General features: G+C 38.5%; 1 protein-coding gene and 1 long non-coding RNA gene across 2 annotated transcripts in view; one reads left to right on the top strand and one right to left on the bottom strand.

The window, feature by feature from the left end:
• Positions 1-22,959, bottom strand: part of LOC137072760 (complement C3-like) — a 67,060-nt gene that overhangs the window by 36,721 nt on the left and 7,380 nt on the right. Inside the window, exons 11-22 of the mRNA XM_067440685.1 lie at positions 22,285-22,431; positions 12,759-12,962; positions 12,426-12,617; positions 12,199-12,351; positions 11,986-12,115; positions 10,617-10,661; positions 8,273-8,369; positions 7,942-8,030; positions 7,680-7,822; positions 6,755-6,961; positions 6,604-6,661; positions 5,097-5,180 (exon numbers count right to left, since the gene is read on the bottom strand). Coding sequence (XP_067296786.1) covers positions 5,097-5,180; positions 6,604-6,661; positions 6,755-6,961; positions 7,680-7,822; positions 7,942-8,030; positions 8,273-8,369; positions 10,617-10,661; positions 11,986-12,115; positions 12,199-12,351; positions 12,426-12,617; positions 12,759-12,962; positions 22,285-22,431 — 1,549 coding nt within the window. The remainder of the gene's footprint in view (positions 1-5,096; positions 5,181-6,603; positions 6,662-6,754; positions 6,962-7,679; positions 7,823-7,941; positions 8,031-8,272; positions 8,370-10,616; positions 10,662-11,985; positions 12,116-12,198; positions 12,352-12,425; positions 12,618-12,758; positions 12,963-22,284; positions 22,432-22,959) is intronic.
• Positions 872-2,768, top strand: LOC137072763 (uncharacterized). The gene is made up of 3 exons (XR_010904676.1): positions 872-944; positions 1,767-1,818; positions 2,273-2,768. It is a non-coding gene; the product is annotated as an uncharacterized lncRNA (long non-coding RNA).

Below are 22,959 nucleotides of genomic sequence, written 5' to 3'. Positions count from 1 at the left end.
AGTGAAGTGGAAGTGATTTGGTCTTAGTGACTCAGGAGTCCTCTTGACTACTCCTAGCGTTTCATAGATTTAAGAGCTGGTTTTAGTGTTAAAATGCTCTGTCCAATCCAATCCAATCCACTTTATTTATATAGCACATTTAACAATCAACAATCAATTTTAGTGTTTAAATGCTCTGTGAAATACTCAAAAGCAAAACTACTCAAGAGCAAAAATTAGGACTGACAGGCTCATGATTTTTAAGAGTTTCTCCTAAATTGTTAAGTTAGGAGCAGTCTTAAAGGGATAGTTCACCCAAAAATAAAAATTAGCCCATGATTTACTCACTCTAAAGTCATCCTCAGTGTATATGACATTCTTCTTTCAGACGAATAAAAGTGTTATATTAAAAAAGTCCTGGCTAATCCAAGCTTTATAATAGCAGTAACAGTTGCTCTGTTTGTCAAATAACTGCTCCACATGGCACTGGGGGCTTCTGAAGCGAATCAATGCATTTGTGTAAGAAAAATATCCATATTTAAAACTTTATAAAGTCAACTTTCGGCCGATTGCCTTCCGTATTCAGTTTATGGAAAAAGTGTTGAAAGTGCCTCTGCAGTTCAAAGGCTTACGTGACCAGTTACATGTCACGTACGCATCTTCAACTCCGAGAAGGCACTTTCAACACTTTTCCACGGAAGAGAGTAACCCCAGAGTGCAGTCTGGACGATGGGGCGGGGCGACACATTAAGGCGGGGCGACACGTGTCGCTCCGCCTACACCCAATTTCATTGGTTTATAATATAGCTAATCTTATTGGCGTAGACGCTTGAGGCTTGAGCATGCGCATTCCTTTATGTACGTCTTTAGAAATGATCTACCTACGAGCCACCTGCATCTGTGTGGGGAAACGACAAACATGCAGTAAAACTTCGGCTCTCGCTGTTGTTTTCGCCGCTTTTAAGGTGAGTTTAGTCCATAAAATCACACAAGTAATACACATTACTGTTCCTGACACTTTTCTTAACTTTAATTGAAACGATTCTATGTTATATTTACTTGATAGAAATGTAACGTTAGTGTCTTTGAAGAAGTAGATATGCAAAACAGAACTAACATTTTTTAAAAGAGGTAATTTTGGCTAACTATTGTTTTTGAACGTTTAATCACATTTTATGTTTAGATGAGAGGTTTTGATAGTTATGAAAAAGGTTTTGCTGATAAATTTATCAATGGATGATAGCAATAAGTAGTTGAAACCTGTTCTGGTCTCTCATGGTAAACAAATATGGATCAAATGTTCTGTGATTTCAGGGGCGACAGAAAAAAACCCTCTAGAACAAAGGAAAGCTTTAATACATTTAATAATAGGAATGTGCATTATTGAAAGCCACTAAACTACGAATACAGTTTGTACACAAACACAGTAGATAATGCTGTACATGTAGCATTTATATAGCATCTATCCATAAACTGTAAGCTTTAGCCTTACAGAAATACAGGTGGTGATCTGAAAAAGCTAATTAAATAAGTTAATATAATTTTTTTTCACAACATTTACCTGTATCACTTTGCTTCTGTAAATTTCTTATGAAAATGATCTATATATCTTATTACTCATTTTAAGACGGCTTTGACATCCAAATGTCAAACAGTATGTACAGTGACACTGAATGAACAATACTAAATTAGTAAACCTAAACATGCATTTTTTTTTCTTTTAAAACTGACATTTTAAACAATATTTTTTTGGCACTTTGACAAATTGTTCATTTTTATTTTTCTAGATTACTCCATGCTGATGGACTGCAGGTCCAATCTCAGAGGTCCTATGTACCGGTACGTATGTAAAATCTCAAACATGCACTAGTACCATTCAAAAGTTTGGGGTTATGTTTTTTTTTAATAGTTATTTATATAGCGCTTTACTGGGTACTCAAAGTGCTTTACATATGGAAGGGGGGAATCTCCTCCACCACTAATGTGCATCATCCACCTTGATGACACGACAACAGCCACATTGAACCAGAACACCCCAGCTTATTGTTGGAGAGGAGACAATCAGTTCTCTTTGTCAAAATAGTATTTATTGATGTCTTGCTCTGGAAGCACTCTTGTGCTAATATAATTACAGATCCTGCAACATCCATTTTTGGATTAAATCAATGCTTTGTTTATAATGAGGAGGATGTTTAAGCTATGAAACTTGCAGAATGCAACAAATAACTTAATCACAACTACCTCAAGTGGCCACTGACTAATCCAACATTTGTTATCTTCTTTCTTGTTTCAGATGCTGCCATAGAACGGCATGAGAAGGCAACAGTTTGGTAGAACTGAGGTTCCAATATAAGAGTATCCACATGATGCCCCAGTAGACGGCGTGTAACTGTATTACACCAACTGAGTGGCAAAAACACTGAGTGGCAGGATTGGTGTTCAGCGTGAATGCTGCAAAAACAGCGCAACACCCAAAACACATCTGGGAAAGGGTTAGGTACAAATAGATACAGTTGACTGCACATTCAACAATAAATCAGAGCAATCTTTGTACAACCTTCCGAAAGCTACAGAAAGACAAACAAATAAATTGCTGCTATTCGCAGAAACAACCTGAATCCAGACATCAGAACATTTTATGTTAGATATGTAAAATTTTGGGCTAAAATCATATACTAGGTCATATACTGTATTGACAACTCGCCAATTAAATATTTATATTTTTGTTAGCGTTTATTAAAAAATATCCAATGTAATGAGCATTGTGTTCTACAAAGGTGGATGGGTAAATAGACAAACCCAGTTTTTCTTCAAAAGCTAATGTGTACAGTGCAGAACTCTGTATTTCACCAATAAATCCCCACTACAAGTATGACCACACATCAAGTCAGATGTTATGTCTGAAATGCCTTATTGCGTTAACAATTTTTAAGCCTGGGTAATATGACGATTATATAATCATCTGGATTTAGAGCTACCTAAACTGTATTTATTGTATTTGTTTAGCAGATAAAGTGTTCACAGGCTTTGCTTTATATATTTCCCCGGCATCGGAATCAGGTACATATAAATGTCTGAAAGTCCAATTCCTGGCCAAACACTGGTTCTTTGGCGAGTTGTAATAATCACTGTTGAATCCAAATACATTTAATTTATTTCAGGAAAAAAAGAAGCTTGTTTTGCTCCCATTTTTGCGATTTCTCTTATTAAAGTCAGCCCTGCTCCAGGATGTTTTGCCACTCAGTCCAGCTGAGGGTTGTGTCCCAACGGGAAAGTGACATCAGCGCACACCCTCTATTAAAGAAAAGAGACTGGCCTATTGCAAATCCAAGTTTACATTAAAGCTTTGTATTTTGAGTTAAAGTCTATTTGTGTCTGGATTTGCAAAATTTTATTTTTTGTGCAGTTAAGTTTACATAAGCTCTCTGTACTTTTACTTTTTGTTAACATCAATAAAAATCAATAAAAAATTGTTTAGCATGTGTTCTCTGCAGACAAATTTTGATTTTATCCATTGGGTCAACATTTTTGCATTATCTGGAAAATATGAAATTTTGACTTTTTCATTACAAATTTAATGATGTTTATAAAATGAAAATATTTACATATATGGAGGCACACTTATGTAAAATATATTAAACTGCTGCATTAATATATAATTCAAAAGATTTACATATATAGAAAACTAATATTAACATATATTAGAAATTAAAATATGCACATATATTGCAAATTATTGTATTAACATATGTATAGCTAAACTTATTCACACATAAAGGAAATAAAAAATATTAATAAGGTGCCAATCTATTTTGATTTAGGTAATTTTAATATATGAAAATCTATTATTAAAATATTCCACACGGTGTAACTTCTTTGTGGGTATTTATGTGCTCAAATGCGTATATTGCAATAAATGTTTCTATCACTTCTCTTCTTGGTATTTACTGCAAGTCCTCGGGTAGTGTTGCACAGATTTACAGGAGTGAAAATTATTTTCATCCCGTTTGTACACAGATCATGCACAATGCGAGGGTAGATAAATAAATGGATTTTTAATATCTAATTTGTCACATGTTAACCCGTTGACACTTAGCTATTTAGTCCTACAATAAAATATGGACCTTTAAAGCTATAAATTAGACATACATAGCCCCACATATTTTATTAACAGGGCAAGACTTTATACCGCTTTAGCACTTTATACAATTGGACAACAATCTCGTTTAAACGATTGGTCATGCTTTAAACTAAAATTAGCCGTTTGTGTTCGGAGGTGTCCAATACTACAGTTAATAATTAATTATCATTTGCGTAAAATCCGGGTTTGTGCTGATCCACCGAACCTGATGAAGAAGCCAAATGTTAAACAGCTCTATTAGCCTTAATTATGCCGGAGGTACCATCACCAAGCGCTCGTTTTTGCGTTTTGTTTCATTTAAAACAGAATATGAATCTATTCCGTGTGGTTCATTCATAAAATCGCACATTAAGGAATGCGCATGCGCAGGCTTGAAGCGTCTACGCCAATAAGATTTGTTGTATTGTAAACCAATGAAATCGCATGTGGGCGGAGCGACACGTGTCGCCCCGCCCCAATGTGTCGCCCCGCCCCATCGTCCAGACTGCACTCTGGGGTACTTGACGGAAGATGATCGGCCAGAACTTTACTTTAAAACGTTTTTAAAAAATAGACATTTGTCTTACACAAACTCATTGGTAACTCGCTTCGGAAGGCCTTTATTAACCTGCCAGAGCCGTGAGGAGCACGTTATTTGACTGACAGCTGCACTTTTATGGACTTCAAAAACAACAATCCTTGCCATTCTAAAGCTTGGATTAGCCAGGACTTTTTTTTAATATAACTCTGATTGTATTCGTCTGAAAGAAGAAATATCATATACACCTGGGATGACTTAAGGGTGAGTAAATCATGGGCTAATTTTCATTTTTGCGTGAACTATCCCTTTAAGGTGTTTTGGGAATATGGCCCTGGAGATGGAGGAACAGATGATTGTAAACGCGTCATCTCTCTTTTTAAAAAAAAACTAAAAAAAACATGCATGAAATTTTAAGAAGAAATCATTACATATTTATGAAAACATATTTTCCCTTACCAGTAATCGTGATGAAGGTGCTAGCAGGTGTGTCTGGAACCCGATCAGCTGGTATTTCAGATCTAACAACTATAGGTTTCTCTCCTGATCCGTTTGGGATGAGAAACAGAAGAACAAGAAGATGAAGGAAGAGTCATGTACTGATTAGGGCCTGTAGTTATCACGCAACTGAGAATGCTGACAATTCATGACATTTTACTCCTACTTTCAAACTTAAGTATAAAAGCAAGTTATCAAATTTCTTAAAGCTAAGAATCACTCTTCCTCTCCCAGTTATTTGAGACAGCTCGAGAGGTCTCTCAAGTGAGAAGGAGTGTTAGAAAAATACACTCTTACTAGAATAGTTATATTAAGATTGTGTGTATTTCAGTTAAAGCGTTTTAAGTTGTAAAGTCATGTCATGTGAATATCTCCTTTTAAGTTTCATTATATGACCACTAGGTAGAGCTCTAAGCTTACTTCAGTGACTCTGGTTGTTTAAATAGAAGAAGAGTTGTATATGTAGCCTAGAAATCTAGACACACCCTAGCGGCAGCAAATCTAATCTGCCGCGAGTGTCGTCTAGGAACTCTCAGTGCACTTCTGAGCTGTAAAAAATAAACTCTGGTCGGGCCAATCACATTGTGTATAGAGTCGGTGGGCGGGGCTTAACATAATGACAGCAGATTGCGACTTGTAAACAAAGAAGCAAGCAAACAGTGGCCTTTTGAATCTGCTTTGGCCACAACTCTGGAAGACTTGGAGTTAAGCTTTTGAGAAAAGAACAAAAAATACCAGAACGGGAGAAAGTTTAATCGATCAACTAGCTCTGCTTCACAGAGTTGGTTGTAGCTCTGGTTGGTGTAGCGCTATCCTATCGCGTGCAGAGGGAGTTTGAAAAACCGTTTATCCGCCCCTCAGATTGAGCTGTCAATGGTGAGTTTCCAGACCAAACATCTTGATGTGGGTCTGGCTTGTCAGGCTATTGTATATGTTGAACATGTAGTAAAGTGGGATGCACTTCTTGTTCTGTGCATTTTTTCTAAGAAATAACACCTCCGAGTCTTTATTAAAACCAACAGGTTATAGGCCCAGAACCAGAACGCTACAGTGAAGCTGCTGAAAGTCTTATTGAACAAACTTGAGCGTCTGTGACTAAAAATGAGCTCAGAGTTTAAGACGGTGACGATTGTTCCATTAAACGGATCGAACTATCCTACGTGGACACAGATGTCCTGAGGTAAAATGACTTTACCCCCACCTTCCCATGTTAAACTAAGATGCTTTAAACTAACTTTTAATCACAGCTTTGATTTTTAGCAGTGTTCTTATGAGTAATTCTCAGAGGCTTGATATATACAGGCCCAGATTTTGCATGGTTTTGCAGAGTTCATTCTGATCACTTGATTGGCTGGAACTATAATGACATTCATATTTTTTCATAATTGTCTGGAAGTGTAATGTGTGTAACACTGTATAATTGAAGTAAAACAGTAAATATTATTGTGTGATTCACAGCAAATCTCACCGTTCTTAACAGGATTGAGCTCCACATTTCGGTGTGATTTAACCAGCACACCCTCAGACTGAGAGTGAGAGTGAGAGTGGATAATTAATCATCATTATATTTACAAATGACCAAATCAAATGAAAAGTGACAGAATACTCAGCAGACGTACCACCACCTTCAGAGTCTTTCTCACTCCATCCTCATAGTCAGATTTTGAAGCTTTCACCTCAATGTCATGATCTCCCAGAGTCATGGGAATAATCACGTATGAAACCGCTGCACTGGAGTCTTTGTCAACGTTAACCATTATTCTGTGTTTGCCTTTCTTACTGGCAGCGCTGCAAACATCTGCTGTCTCCATAAACTCCACACGCACCTGGAGAAACAGAGAGTGAGACACAAATCACTTCAATATCTAGAGGAAACCTCCTACAAAGTAAATGCATTTCATTCGAATATGAAATGTGTGATGATGGAAGATATTTCTATTTTACTCAAGCAGAAAGGGTTACTATGAGGCACACGGTTTTAATTCATTTAATTAAAGGTGCAGTGTGTGATTTATATAATTTATAGTTTAATTTATATAATAAAAATATATTACAATTATGACAAGATAAGTGTTATATGGATCATGAAAAGAGGACACAATCATATATTAGGAGTACATTATCTTACTTGTCGGACACATTTTGTGAGCTGATGCTTGAAGCAGACAGTGAGGAGATTTAGATGCTCCATACGGTGTGGAAATGAACGGGTCTTTTTCATTTCGACAATACGATCGCAAATGGACAAACAAGTCAACATGACAGGAGCATGTTCAAGCAAAAGCCAGCATATGTTAGTTCTTGGCTAATGTCCGTCATGTGTGACTCGTGTGTTTTGAATAATGACATGCACTGAGCGCTCTCTTCTCACCATCATTAGTAGACACGCCCCTTAGCTGTCGATTGGCTACAAGTTTGTTATTGCATGGCCTCAGTCCGTTTTCTAAAGCAGTTTTGAAATAAAACTTACCCCACCTTAAGATGAACATGGTTTTAATGTATAACATAAATCTGATTGTATTTTTTATTTCAAATCAGATCTACCCTCTTCAGATTCTGTGGGGTGTAGTTGTGAATAATGGCCTTGATTTCCAGTTGTTCACCGCGCACCGCTGAATAAGGGATCTTGAGGTCAATGAAAAAGCTCTTAGAAACGACAATCTCCTCAGGTTCTGCCACGCAGATGCCTTTGAGGAACACAGACACACAGAAGGGTTTAAAGCAGCAGATCCTGGGTGATGATGATGATGATGATGATGATGATGTTTTTCAGATCATGTATTCTGCGTTTGCAGCTTCATCTTACCAAGTGTTGGTGACAGACTGACACCCAAGATCTGCCAGGTAGTAATAGAGTGTTTCAGTTGGATCAGTTTATCTGTGACTGGTGCTGAACTGGGATTGCAGGAAAATACAAGAAAAATTAGAACTGCAGAAGTACTCTTCTCTTCTAATGATTGTTTACCATCAGAATCACACACACACACACACACACACACACACACACACACACACACACACACACACACACACTGTGTCAGCTCACGATGAATGAGATGAAGTCAGTTATCTGCTATGAGTCACTACGGGTGAGAATGAAGCAACTCACAGCTTTTGTCTAGAAGTCCTCTACTCACCAATCCTCGCACAGATCAATCTCCTCCCAAAGCCAGCTCTCAGGGAACAGCGTACGTGACACGATATCATCAGAGTCTGTATAATAGTCACCATCCTCTGTAACAGATAAAAATGTGACAATACACCTTTTGATTGAGAGCAAAAGGAAAAATAATCAAGTCAAGTCAAAATGTATTAGGGCTCCAAGGCCCGATGGTGCTATAACCCTATTGTATTTGTAAAGTCAATTACATCTGCTCTTCTATATCTGGCTCTTCCTCCCTGTCTCCCCCATCCTCCAACCCCTCGCACAGGAGATTGCTGAACCTCCGTAAAGTGTGGAAGGGAAGGCAGAGCCACGTTAAGGAAACCATCAGAAAAATGAAGCCGTCCACTTGCACCTTGGATCCCATCCCGAATGTTGTGCTCAAGTTGTTCATTCCCATTGTCAGCCCAATCATCACTCAGTTTGTTAATCTCTCTCTCAAAACTGTTCACATCCCTCTTACCCTTAAAGCTGCTGTCATCTGCCATATACTTAAGAAACCAACCCTAGACCACGAGGTCCTTGCTAATTATAGGCTGCTCTCCAACCTCACCTTCCTGTCAAAGGTTCTAGAGAAGGAAGCTGCCTCTCAGCTCCACGACCATCTGAAAAACAACAACTTATTAGATATATTTCAATCAGGCTTTCGCTCTGCCCACAGCACTGAAACTGCTCTGCTTAGGGTGACAAATGACCTTCGTATGACAGCTGATTCAGGATCACCATCACTGCTCATTCTCCTCGACCTATCAGCGGCATTCGACACCGTGGACCATACCATCCTCCTGGACCGCCTCCATAATACCGTTGGACTATCTGGAGCAGCACTGCAGTGGTTTCAGTCCTATCTTTCTGACAGGACTGAGCGTGTTATATTGGGAGAATGTGAGTCCAGGCTGCTCCCTGTTACACGTGGTGTTTCGCAGGGGTCAGTTCTCGGCCCAATATCATTCATCCTCTACATGCTTCCCCTCGGTCCTGTCATCAGCAGATATGGATTATCTTTTCATTGTTATGCTGATGAGACGCAACTTTTTATCAAAACTGCCCCGAGCCCATCCACAGTTCTTTCATGACTCACCTCGTCTCAGAAAGATTAAGGCATGGATGGGAACTAACTTCCTCCAGTTGAACTACAGTAAAACTGAGGCACTACTGGTTGGCACCCCTCATCAGATCCACTTCTCTCCCTTATCCCAGCTCATCTTTGACAGCCAGGTCATCACTTTCTCCTCCTCATTCACAAATCTAGGGGTTCGGTTTGACCAACAGCTGACCTTCAATGACCACATTAAACACATTTGTAAAACTTCCTTCCACCACCTTCAAAACATCTCCAAACTCCGTCCCCTTTTAACCTTTCCAGATGCAGAGAAACTTGTCCATGCCTTTGTCTCCACCAGGCTGGACAACTGCAACAGACTCTTCTGTGGGATTTCTGGCAGAAATATCCAGATGCTTCAATACATCCAGAACAGTGCTGCCAGAGTCCTTATGAGAGTCCGTAAATATGATCACATAACTCCCATCCTACACTCATTGCACTGGCTTCCCGTTTCATCCCGGATCGACTACAAAATCCTCCTGCTCACACATAAATGCATCACCGGATATGCACCTCCTTATCTACAGGAACTCATCACTCCTAAATCCTCCACCTGCATCCTCAGATCTTCAGGCCACCTGCTTCTTCAAGTCCCCACCACCAGGCTTCGTACCATGGGAGATCGAGCTTTCTGCTCGGCTGCACCGCGGCTTTGGAACCACCTTCCCAGTGAGCTGAGAGCAGTACAGAGCCTGGACCGGTTTAAAGCTGAACTGAAGACTTTTCTGTTCAGAAAGGCTTTTATGTGTTTATTGTTTGTTTTATTCTCTATTCTCTATTTATTTTTATTTTTTTATTTATTTTTTCATTTTTGTTATTTTTCCCTTTCCATTGATGCACTTTGAGATTCTTCGGAATGAAAAATGCGTTATAAATATATTCTATTATTATTTTTCCTGTTTTACCAATTTTTCATTTTCTGAAAGTTTCTCGGGGGAACACCATACATTTGCAAGAAAACGCAAAAGCATTGCCTTTTTATTTTTTCTTCCCATCTCATATAAAATAAAAAAAATCTACCATGTCCCTTTAGGGACTCCATAGAATTCATAGCTGGATCATTCCTAGTATATTCTGATAATCCACAAGATTATGTTAACTTTATTCCAATACAGAGTCCTTTGAAGCCACAAAGATAGAAAAACAGCATCTAACAGCAGAGATGAACTCTAAAAACATGTTTAATCTTTAAAAGGGATGAATAGATTCTCACCGTCAGATCTCCGTCTTCTTTTTGAAAGGACTGGACACTCCGGCACTAGAGGAAATTTCATTTGAATGACATTAGTGTAATATATTAGGATCTAAGAATGGATTGGAGAGATGAACGACAGACGCATGCTTTGCATGTTCACATCTTTTACTGAGTGCTCAAACACCTACGGATAAATCACATAGATACAATGAGGCGTGGCTTAACATTCCAGCCAATCAGCACATACATTACAATTAGCATATGACACTGTAATATGTGAGTGGGAATTCACATCAATTGAACCCGGCGGTAGGAAAATCAGTAGGAAATTATTTAAATGATATGTTTATGGACTGTGCCCCTCTAGATTATTTTTAGTGAAATAAAAAGTTTTTTTAGGGGTGACCCCGAATAGTTGAAGATTCGATGCATCGATATGCGGAGCTGGATTCGACCACCGAACTCACAGTCGAACCTTCGCGGGTGTTATGAAAAGAGGATCATACCATTTTTGGCAATATGGGGGTGCTCAATGTTTAATTTCACACAGAACTACTGGTTTTGTACAGCTATATTAAGTTATATACAGCCTTTAATTATGATAATGCTGTAAAAAGAAACGTGAAAAGAAAGAAGAGTTTAATAAATATTTTTAACATGTGTGAATAAATCCAACCACCCCTGTGACAGATGTAAGTTTCACTTTAACTGATCCGTGACAGACTAGGAGCATCTTGGCGGCAGAGATTATGTAATGTATGGAATAATGTGCTGCCGGCGGTTTTCCTCACACACAAGCAGAGTGAAATACTGGATTTTTTTCAATTGAGTAGGGTAGGCTACAAGTGTTCAGCTGTTTCTAATTCTAATTTGCTGTGAACATATTTAAAACTGCCAGTTTAGGGTCTATTGTTGTTTCGGCAGTTAAAAAGAGAGTTCACAATTCTGACTAAACTTTTGTTGTTTTAATAATTTTCTTTGTTCAAGAGTATTTGAGCCAGTGAGTTGATTTTGATTAATTTCACCATTTGCCAAAACGGTGACATTTGAGTGCAGTGGTCTCAATAAATAGTTAAATTGCCATTTTGTCTTGCTTGTCCTTTTATGTTGCTTGCCCCATTCCCAACGAGCACTTTGAAAGCATGGTTCGTTCATAACATCAGTGCATACAGTGCATGTAAATGATTGTATTTTATACAATCCGCGGCGTGGAGTGTGTTGATCATGAAGGCCCTGACTGAAACCCCAAGGTACTGCAAGTGATGTTTTATTAACAAATACTCAGGGTTCGGGCCAAAAATTCCTCCCCCGGACTGCACGCCAAATATACATAATCTTTACTCTATTTAATTTGATTTAAGTGTGAACTTGGGAAATATACATATACCAGTTCTGGTGTTGGTTCCTCCTGCAGTGTGTGACTCAAACATCAGTCCTGCATCACTGAAAACCCCCATACTGTCCCTTCCACCTCCTGCCGTACAGCCGGTGTCATGCTTCTCTACGATGTCCCAGATCTAAAAGTGCATAAAAAGATGCCAATTGCAAGTGTTTTAAATCAGTGCTGATTGTGCCATGATGTCGGAGGAACATCCTTCACCTGAGTCTGAGTGAGTCTGTTCTTGTTAAGAACTTGCACAGCCTTGTCAACCGCCACCAGCCCAACTCTAGCTCCAGGATCTCCAGTGATCTGCAGCTTGACTTCATCTCCTGTGCCATAGGTATACTTCTTGTTCTTCACCTGAAGCTTGAGCTGTTAAAACAAGAGACACTGATTGAGACCTAGTTGATTCACACATCAGCCATTTCTTGTGATAGTTGACCCACCGTTCCTATGCAGGTGTCCTTCACATCGACCCAGACTGAATCAGACACCACCTCAGACGAGCCCACGTGATAATAAGCCACGAAGCGGAAGGACGGCACCATGTCTTTGGTTACAGGTAGAGACAGAGTCACTAGAGATTGTCCTCTCCACTTAAACCTGTCTGCTTTAACAATCTGACCTTTACTCAAGATCTGAAAATGAGGCAGATGAGTGAACACTATTTATGACATTCATACGGATTCAAACACAAGCTGTGGTAGTTAATCAAATATTGACATAATACATTAACACATTAGTGCTGCAGCTGAATAAGAAATGACTGTAATCTTTACCATGTATGTGTAATCTTGATCTTTGGCTCCTGGACTTTTTCCAGTGCTCAGATACACTTTCATTTGATCACCGATCTGAAGCTCAGCATCATCAATGCCGATGTGCAGGTAGTTGTTGGAGCCTCCTTTGGGAACATAAGCCTGAGCCGTCATCGTCTTCACTGCCTGCTGTTCATCTCTTAATTGTGGATCTTTGGTTTTTGCCTGCCAAGATTAAATGTATTGTTTTCTAATGTGATGTGTACACTCTCAAAAAAAAAAAAGAGTTCAAAAATTGTACCTTTTAAGGTACAAGTGGCCGTCACTGGGGTGGTACCCTTAAGGCAGGGACGGGCAACTTCGGTCCTGGAGGGCCACTGTCCTGCAGAGTTTAGCTCCAACTCTAATCAAACGCACCTGATCCAGCTAATCAATGTTTTAGGATTTCTAGAAATCTAGGCTGTGTCCGAAATTGCCCCCTATACCCTTAAATAGGGCACTATTTGAGGGGACAGCCATTTGTAGTGGTGTCCGAAACCATAGTGGACGTTTTTGAGTGCACTAATCCAATCCCACAATGCACCGCAACAATGAGTGTACAGGTGTACAGCCGATGTAGTAAGCTACGAGCAATGGAGGAAGATAATTGTTCGATGCAGCAGCGCTGCGCAGACCGATCGGCTCATAAATACCGCGAAAGCATTTCGAGAACGACTCCTTATGCTTTTGAATCGCTCTCACTCTCAACGCACTGTGAGAGTCGAGCGCTGAATGAATAACCGCTGTCCGATTCGCCCTGTATACCCTCATTCATTCCCTATTACTCCACTAGTTCACTTAAAGGAGTGAATGAATACGAGTGAGTGAATTCTGACACTGAAGGCGCCAGAGATAATGCTGTTTAGTTTGAGATTTGCTTGTTTGTTTGTTAAAATAAAATGAATGCACAGTCTGGTGATTGCTTTGTGTCACACGCAGACATGCTTATACCTGCACGAGTATTTCCGCAAGATTATTCCTCAGAGAACAAGCTGCTGCGTCATGCCGTGCTTTTACGAAATATTATTTTAAATTGTTCTTCAAATGATAGAATTGAGAGAATAACGAAATTATAGAATAACAAACTTTTAATACATCAACTGAGACGTCCTATTCTCTTATGCGATGGTCATGCAGCTTGTAAGTCATATGTGCTCCTATTTTTAACCCTATAGCCCTCTTGTGTTACCCCTAACGGTAACACTTTACTTGAAGTGGTGTGCATAAGACTGACATGACACCTTCATAATCATGACATGACACGTGTCATGAATATGAAGGAGTTATTTTATGTATTTTTATAACAACTGTCATTAAGTGTCATTCGCTCAATTATGTCATTTTTAATGCAATGATGACATTTCGGAGTTGTCTTTGTTATGACAACTTGACATAAACCAATACATCATAACCTGTCAGTGTCTTTGTCATGACAACTTGACATTACCAAGACAACATAACCTGTCATAAACAGACATGAAATGACATAGCAGATTAATTATCAAATTTAAAAAACTACTTAGCTTTTTGGGTTTACATTACATTAGTTGCTAGGCAACGTGGGGGAGAGGACGCTGGCGTTGTCTGTTCGCCGCTTCTCCACCCACAAATCATGTTAACTTTACTATTAAATTTAGATTTTATTTTATTTTCTTATGTTTGTGACTAGTCTAACAGTCAGAGCTACAATTGGGACTGTTGCTGATTGCTGGCAGCCACTGAGAGGACGTTGTTTGCTGTTTTTTCACCGCTTCTCTTCTGTTTTTGTTTGAATTTGTGGTTGGTTTTGGTTTGAAGGACATTTGATGTTGCTCGCTGCGGCTGCTCTCTCTTCTGGGTGTCGGCTGCTCACTGGTGGTCTCCCTCGGGCTTGAGCTGCATGGTGGCTGAAGTTTGCACCAGGCTAGCGTCATCAGCGTCCGGCATTATGTTGAGATGTAATTTTTACTTGTTATTCATGTAATGTTATTTTTTCCCTTTGTGTCACTTTGAGATTCTTCGGAATGAAAAGTGCGTTATAAATAAAATCTATTATTATTATTATTAAACTGTCATGTGGTTGGTTTTGACGTTGGCTGTCATTAGGCTATTATATTGTCATGATTTTTGTATAAATTGAATTTGTCATTAACATGTCATTAAGTGTCAATACTCAGTCAAATTATTTTATAACAGTGTCATGAATATTTAGCTTGACCTGAAATATGGCATCATAGAGGCAATCGTACAGAGTAGTGTTGGGCGATATGCCTAATTTTCCAATCGTCTTATCGTCAGCCTGTGAGATCGCCGATATGCGATCTTATCGCGTCGGGGCGGAGCATTCAGTGGCACTGGCATAACTTTGTTTTAAAAAGTGGGTGGGACAGTCTCACGAAAATGCGTATAGTACGAGTGTGCAATCTCGTGGAATGTATAGCCTACGTCAAAATGAGCTTTGGCTTACAAATGGTAGGCTACGCAGTTTTTTGTGTGCATATGATACACACTTTATGGCGTATTATAAGGGGATGCATCTAAACACAATATAGCGTTAGTGTCCAGATTTTTCACGTGAATAAAGGCATAGATTTGCACACTTTAAATCCTCGTATTTTTTCTCATTAAAACCGAATATCATCAGTGATTGTACATGAAGAGCAGGGACAGTTTTTGTGCATTTTGTTTCGTGATTTTACCGGAACGAATACAAAAGTTAGATTAAAGTGCTCTGCACATGCACGAGCCACGAGAGAAATCTGCAGCACTGAAAACAGCGGCAACGAGCGCCAGATCGCCTCTTATTTAACAAACGAAATTATGCTCTTCTAGTTAACCATGTGTTGTGTTTGTATTAGTTAGGTTCATCCGTGAAGCAATCCGTGTGCAACTGGTCGGCTGTTGCATACCACAAACACACCTTATTTATTAATTATTTTTTATTTAAAATCCAAAAGTTTTTACTGAACATGGCTCGTCACTAGCCTACAGCATTTTATTCAATTAATTTATTCATATTTAGATTTAGCTCACACAAGTGGCAAAACATTTAAACATAGGTTATAGCCTAAATCACAAACATTTTAAATTAGAAACTTACAATAGGCTATTCAAAAACAGCCGACTCTCGTCTTTTCTTTCGTTTTTAAACCTTTTAAAGGAAATCCTGCAGTCTCGTTTCCTTGCTTAACTTGAGAAAAAAAGCCATGTGTTGACTTTGAAACAAGAGTAGGCCTATATTTTAAATTATACAATTTAAATAATAGCCTCCGTCAATAGCCTACCTGTTTATTTTAATGCGAACAATGTTCTGTCGTTTTAATGCAGCAACGCAGCGCAGCAAAAAATAGCCTCGGTACGAAAACGATCCGTGCACTGCTGCAGACGCACCGCTCCTGGAACGGACTGACGGACAGCATCCGCGTGCAGTATGAAAGCTGTCATCCGTTAACATGGGTACGGAAAAAAATACGCACCGCACACGCACTGCAGACGGGGTATGTGTGAAACGGGCTCCATCGGAACGCGTGTTCAGTGCAGCGGGCAACATACTCCCCACCGCAACCTTCTCAAACCAGCTGGTTTTCTTTATACAAAACATTTTTGGGAATAGATACCTGAATTGCATAACAATAATTGTTGTCTTAATTGTTTCTGGCCTTGTGTTTGTTTTAGCAATAAGTTCATTCGAGTAGCCTATACATTTGAGGTGATTTAATTGTTTTGCCGTTTTATTTGAGTTCTTTCATTGTGTTTTTTATTTATTAAAGCCTATTTCGTTATTTATTATTTTTAGGCTACCGTCAACCTGGTGTCACAGCCTGTCTATTTTAATAAACTATTTATTTCTGTAGCCCATACAGCGGGCAAGGGCTGCACATTATTAGAAAATACATTGTCTGCTGACATTTAAGCATTTCACTGCACTTTAACAAGAAATCTTAGCTTAACGGCCAGTGCAATATTTTTTGTTCATTGTTGTTCCGTCGTTAAGTCGTTTGAAATAAAGCTGCTTTTACTTTTTGACTGATTGCTCTGTTCAAATGTATAGGCTATAGCCTATAATTATAATATAGCAATTTGTTATTGTATTATTATAAGTATAAAATAAATGTACATTTATGAAAAAAAAATGCTTTAGCCTGATGATGATGATGATGATGATGATGATGATGCCGTTTTCGCCGTGGCTTATGTGAATTTGTGAATATAGGGCTAGGTTGATCACCTTGCAATTAAATTCTGAAACTATGTAGTTTTTTCGTCTTTAAAAAAACTTTTTTTTTCACTGAAGAGTAACTCATTTTTACATTTTAAAAGCGTGTGGTGTTGCACTCGCAGTATATATGCGGCACGTAGCCTGTGAGTGCAACACCACACGCTTTGATGTTGATGTGAATAGTAAGGCTAAGCAGAATAAGTACAATTAATGTAATGATGATGATAATAATAATAATAACTATGATCATAATATTTTCATTTAATAATAATTTTTATTTATTTATTATATTCATGGGGAACGAGCCAAATATCGCCTTGAAATCGCCAACAGCTTCAGCTTTCGGCGATCTCTCTGCCTATCGTCGATACACGATACTATCGTCTATCGGCACAACCCTAGTACAGAGTCATTAAAAACTATTAATTAGGGCCGGGACTCGATTAAAAAAATTAATCTAATTAATTAGAGGCTTTGTAATTAATTAATCGAAATTAATCGCATTTTAATCGCATATAAATATTTTACCTGAGAACAATGAGAAGTAATTTTTCACATGTATTTTTAGTATACCATTGAATAATGACTGAATACATAAGCTTAATCAACAAAATATTGTTTATTTATTTCAGTCCAGCAGACCAGCGCAATGTTTGCCATTAAGTGTAGCAAAAGCATATTTGTGATATTTGAGGCTCGATGTGCTGCGGTGATACGCTAATTCCTTGTTGTATAGCAGGGGTGTCCAATCCTGCTCCTGGAGGGCCACTGTTCTGCTGAGTTTAGCTCTAACCCCAATTAAACACACCTGTACCAGCTCATTAAGGTCTTATTAGGCATACTAGAAACTTTAGCAGTGTATTGAGGCAGGAGCTAAACTCTGCAGGACGTCAGTGGCCCTCCAGGACCGACTTTGGATACCCCTGTTGTATAGCTTGCACACAACCATGCTCTTGTCGACGCTTCCATCATTTCGTTTTTTAAAACTAAATTTCCCATCCACGGGGCCAAGCAAAGCGGTCTCATCAGCTTCTTCGTTCATGTTCACTATGGTTTGTTGTTTTCATGGTTGTTGTCGTGACTCCGGAGCGCTAGTTGGTGTTCCAGTATAATCGGTCCGTCAAAACTCATTCATTGAAAAACGTTCCGCGGGGCAAAAATAAGTGCGATTAATTTTTTATTTTTTTTTGCGTAATTAATTAACGCGTTAAAGTCCCGTAGTTAATTAATCTTAATTAACGCGTTAAAGTCCCGGCCCTACTATTAATATAACTCAAAATGATAGAGTGGCATAGACATATACACCTATATGATGATGTCTATGGTGGCACCACTGGTTATGTGTACGCTGTAACAGTTGTTGGCAGAGCCTCAGTCAGGTTAGTTTGTTTAGGTGTTTAATGTCAATTTAGTTTGCAGTAAGTAAAAACAATTCACAACAATGTTATTTTGGGTTTAATATACTTTATTTAAACTTTCGCTCACTCTTTAACGAATAGTTTGAGTTTATTCTTACCATTTCTTTGTTTGTCTGTTTGTTATGGTGGAGTCCCGTCTGCTGGTGCACCGTCAAAACGGGTTTGGGCGGAAACGTTGGCCCTATATATAATGTTCCGGCCTAGGATCTAGTCGCAACCATTCCTTGTTCAGCCCGGGGTGGGGCTCTAAAGACTATTCCTCTTATTTTTATACATCGGAAGTTAATTTATAAAGTGAAGTCATTTGACAAAGTGTTATTTTTCTGTGTTTGTTTATGTGTGTATATGATGTTGATTGATATATATATATATATATATATATATATATATATATATATATATATATATATATATATATATATATATATATATATATATATATATATATATATATATGGTTATTTTGTGTAATGGCCATTATTTGTGTACGTGTTTTCTCATTTTTGCGTTAATTGGTGCTGGTCACCTGTGTATAAATTCATGCCTTGTGTTTTTAAGAGTCAGTTCTGTGTGAGGGCAGGTCTTAAAAATGAAATGATTGATTTTATTTCTCGAACTCCTTTTCATATTTTTAAGACATTTAAAATTGACTATTATCTAACCTTCTGTTGAAGCTGGTGGAGGAAACTTAAAAAATAAAATAAAGCATTATGAACTGAAAAATATTAACGATGCTGTTATTAAAAAATAATTTGACAGCGTATTAACACCTAATTACATTTTAATGACAAATTAAACTTGTGCCACTGAAATTTTTTATGACATTATAATGGCCTCAGTCAACATCAAAACCAACCACATGACAGTTTAAGGTTAACCCTATAAGAAAAGTAGTTTCTTAAATTTGATAATCTGTTATGTCATGTTTATGACAGGTTATGTTGTCTTGGTAATGTCAAGTTGTCATGACAAAGACACTGACAGGTTATGATGTATTGGTTTATGTCAAGTTGTCATAACAAAGACAACTCCGAAATGTCATCATTGCATTAAAAATGACATAATTAAGCGAATGACACTTAATGACAGTTGTTATAAACATGCATAAAAACTCCTTCATATACATGAAACGTGTCATGTCATGATTATGAAGGTGTCATGTCAGTCTTATGCACACCCCTTCAAGTAAAGTGTTACCATATATATATATATATATATATATATATATATATATATATATATATATATATATATATATATATATATATATCGTCTAGATGAAGCAGACAAATTTACGGAAAACCCAGATTTATATACAGAAACAGTTGGCTAGTGTAGGGGTGAAAATCGCTTTTCCCATCAGATATCAGATTGGAAAGGTATTTATTTTCAATAAAAATAAAGAAAATATTATAAAAATGGAAATAAATTGTCTGTTTAACGTGTTTAATTCACCACGTCCTAACACTTATTATTAGAGACAATAAAAGTTAATGGGTCTATATATAATATAATTGGTCTTGTCCGTCTACAATGGTTGATTCCGCTGTGGATGCCATCTTCCGGCGAGACGCAGGAATTCATTCGACGTGTGGCGCGATCTCACATTGCATTGTGGGTATTCTTTAGGAGTCGAGCGAGCGTACAATGGTTGCAAACTCGTTATAGCGGTGCATTTTGGGATTGAATGAGTGCACTCGATAACGTTCACTATGGTTTCGGACACCACTACAAATGGCTGTTCCCTCAAATAATGCCATTTGCAAGGGTATAGGTGGATATATCTGCCAGGAGATGGCGCTCGCAGCTGAATAAATCATCCACCCATCTTCCAAACTGCACTGGCCCAGCGGACTATCACACAGGTATAAATTCATTTTTAATTGATTATTAAATTGTTTGATTATGGTTTATACCAGCTAGTTTCCACGGCAGAGTGCAAGATAAATCTTTTAATTATTACTGGAGCTGCCAGTTTGCTACGTTTCAAATAAACAGCAAGCAGAAACTGCAAAAGCGGCTGCCCTTCCGGCTCAGTCAGTGTCCGAATTCACTCACTCGTATTCCTTCACTCCCTCAAGTGGACTATATTAGTGGACTAATGTAGGGAATAGTGTATAGGGTATAGGGGGCGATTTCGAACACAGCTCTAGAGTGGGTGCGGTTTTATTATTGTTGGAGCTAAACTCTGCAGGACAGTGGCCCTCCAGGACCGAAGTTGTCCATCCCTGCCTTAAGGGTACATTTTTTAACCTCTAAATCAGGGTTAGGCAAGTTCAGTCCTAGAGATTTTATGTCCTGCAGAGTTTAGCTCCAATCCTAATCAAACACACCTGAACATGCTAAAATATGCTCAGAGCCAAACTCTGCAGGACAGCGACTCACTAGGAGTGAACTGAGGAAAACAATGGTATAATTGTACCCTAAGGACCAATTGTGTACATGTAAAGGTACAGTTATATGTTTTGTTCCCCAAGTTTGTTTTTTTCTGACAGTGTACAGTTCACAGCAAAAATAATGATCTCCATAATTGTGACTTAAAAATGGTGACTCTTTCCTTCAGTGATTCTGCTTGTTATCATCAGGTGTTCATTACTAAAGGCCAATACTCACTTAAATAATCTCTTAATTATCTCATTACCTTTAACACTTCTTCAGAGTTACTTTTAACACTCTTGAGTGTGGAGCCAAATAAACTCTGAGGAGAGTTAATTTAACACTAAGAGTTAACTTAGTGAGTTAATTGGATTGTACTTTAAATCAGCACTAGGTAACTTTTCAACCTTCATAATATATTTTTTAAGACTCTTGTGATGATAAATCGACTTACAATAGGATGAATGACACGTCTGCCATAGCCTGATGCGGTCTGTATCATTTTTAATCGTACTTTTAAACTTCGGGTTTCGGGTAGTAACCCGAGAACAAAAAGAACTACAAAATTTAACTGCTTTACAGCATATACGTCACTTCCACCAACACACACACTTCCTTACATTCAGACGTGCAAGCCCAACTTTGTTCGTCGGATAATATAGTCATGTCCGAAGCAGCAGAGACAAATAAGAAAGAAAAGGTTTTGTTGGAGGAAAGCAATAAGAGGAAACGAAAAAGTGATTGGAATTAAAGGCAGGACGAGGATCAAAATGTGACCAGCGTTTGCTCGTCGGCGTGAGCTGAAGGAGGCGTGCCCGACCGATGCTGTCCTGCTTGTTACGGTGAGCTACCACTCAAACATTGAACTGAAGTATCATATAGATTCTGTAAAACGGTAACCAATAGACTACTATAATGACGCTGGCTTGTAAACGTGAGCATCATGATTATTTGGCGTTTGAAAAAAATAAAACCCATGAAATTATATTCATATGACATGCTGAAACATATGCCACTGACTGTAACGTTACCTGGGATGAAGACATTTCACATGCGACGCCAGAAGAACTCCTCCTGCAGTGTTCAGGGGAACTGTTAGTGCTGCACCGACCCGCGGGACGCTTTTATGAAGTTATTTGGCCCGCCCCGCACCACTGTATATATTTTTACAACCCGCTGCGCACCTGCGACCATTAAATAGACATACGGGGTCCGCGGGTTATGAGACGACCCGCGCATCACTAGTTCAGGGCTATCAGGGTTGTCATGTCAACAAATGCACGCCCGATGGCGTCCCCTGATGTAGGATGACAGATCTTACGACAGTAGTTGAGGACATTATTTTTTCCAAACTGTAGGGGGACCCCGAGAGCAAAAGTAGCCAAGTGCGGCTTTAAGATTTAATTGAGTAGTTTTTCTGTGTATGCTCCAGTGCTTGTTCAACATTCGTTAACGGATCTATTTTTCACTAGTTCTCCAGTGAAACATGAACATTAGTTGAGTTAGCAGGTCTTACAGTGATCTGCAGTGTTGAAGATCCTCCCTGAGTGTTGACAGTAACCTTTGCAATGCCATTGGCTCTTGTTCGATCTCTGATCCCTCCAGGATTGACCTCCACTTCCACATTTTCAGCAGGCGTCTGGTCAGGATTTGTTACAGAGACCTTTTATAAAAACCAGAGCAAAATACAAAAAAACTAAAAAAACTTATATACATATATTATATACACACATACACTTAGATATTAGATATATTTTTGTAAAACTATTAATATATTTTGCCATACCGCCAAGCAAAGTCATATCCAAAAGACGTCTTTTCAACGTCTTTGCCACTAGAGGCAGACGTTGAAAAGACGTCCACTGAGGAGCCAGAATGAAAGTTTTTATGACGTCTGATATAGACGCTCATGGACCTCAAGGTTAAACACCAGTTCAAATCTGCTCATTGTGGACATATGTTCTATTTTTAATTGCTAAGCAACTCACAGACAATGTGTGTGTTTGTCCAAAAATCATAAAAATAAAAGAAACTTCACTCACACCTTTAGATACTTTAAACATCTTAACTTCTGTAATTCACACATCTTTGGATCGTGAGAGAAACCAGACCTGAAGGAAAGACTCTCTGGCTCTGGATTCAATCCAGGATCTTCTTGCTGTGAGGAGCCAGTGTTTCCGATTATAGAGGC

This window comes from Pseudorasbora parva, chromosome 4 (assembly GCF_024679245.1).
Source record: "Pseudorasbora parva isolate DD20220531a chromosome 4, ASM2467924v1, whole genome shotgun sequence".
Taxonomy (NCBI): domain Eukaryota; kingdom Metazoa; phylum Chordata; class Actinopteri; order Cypriniformes; family Gobionidae; genus Pseudorasbora; species Pseudorasbora parva.
Note: the sequence above shows the minus strand (reverse complement) of the source record. Positions and strands in the feature narration are given on the sequence as shown.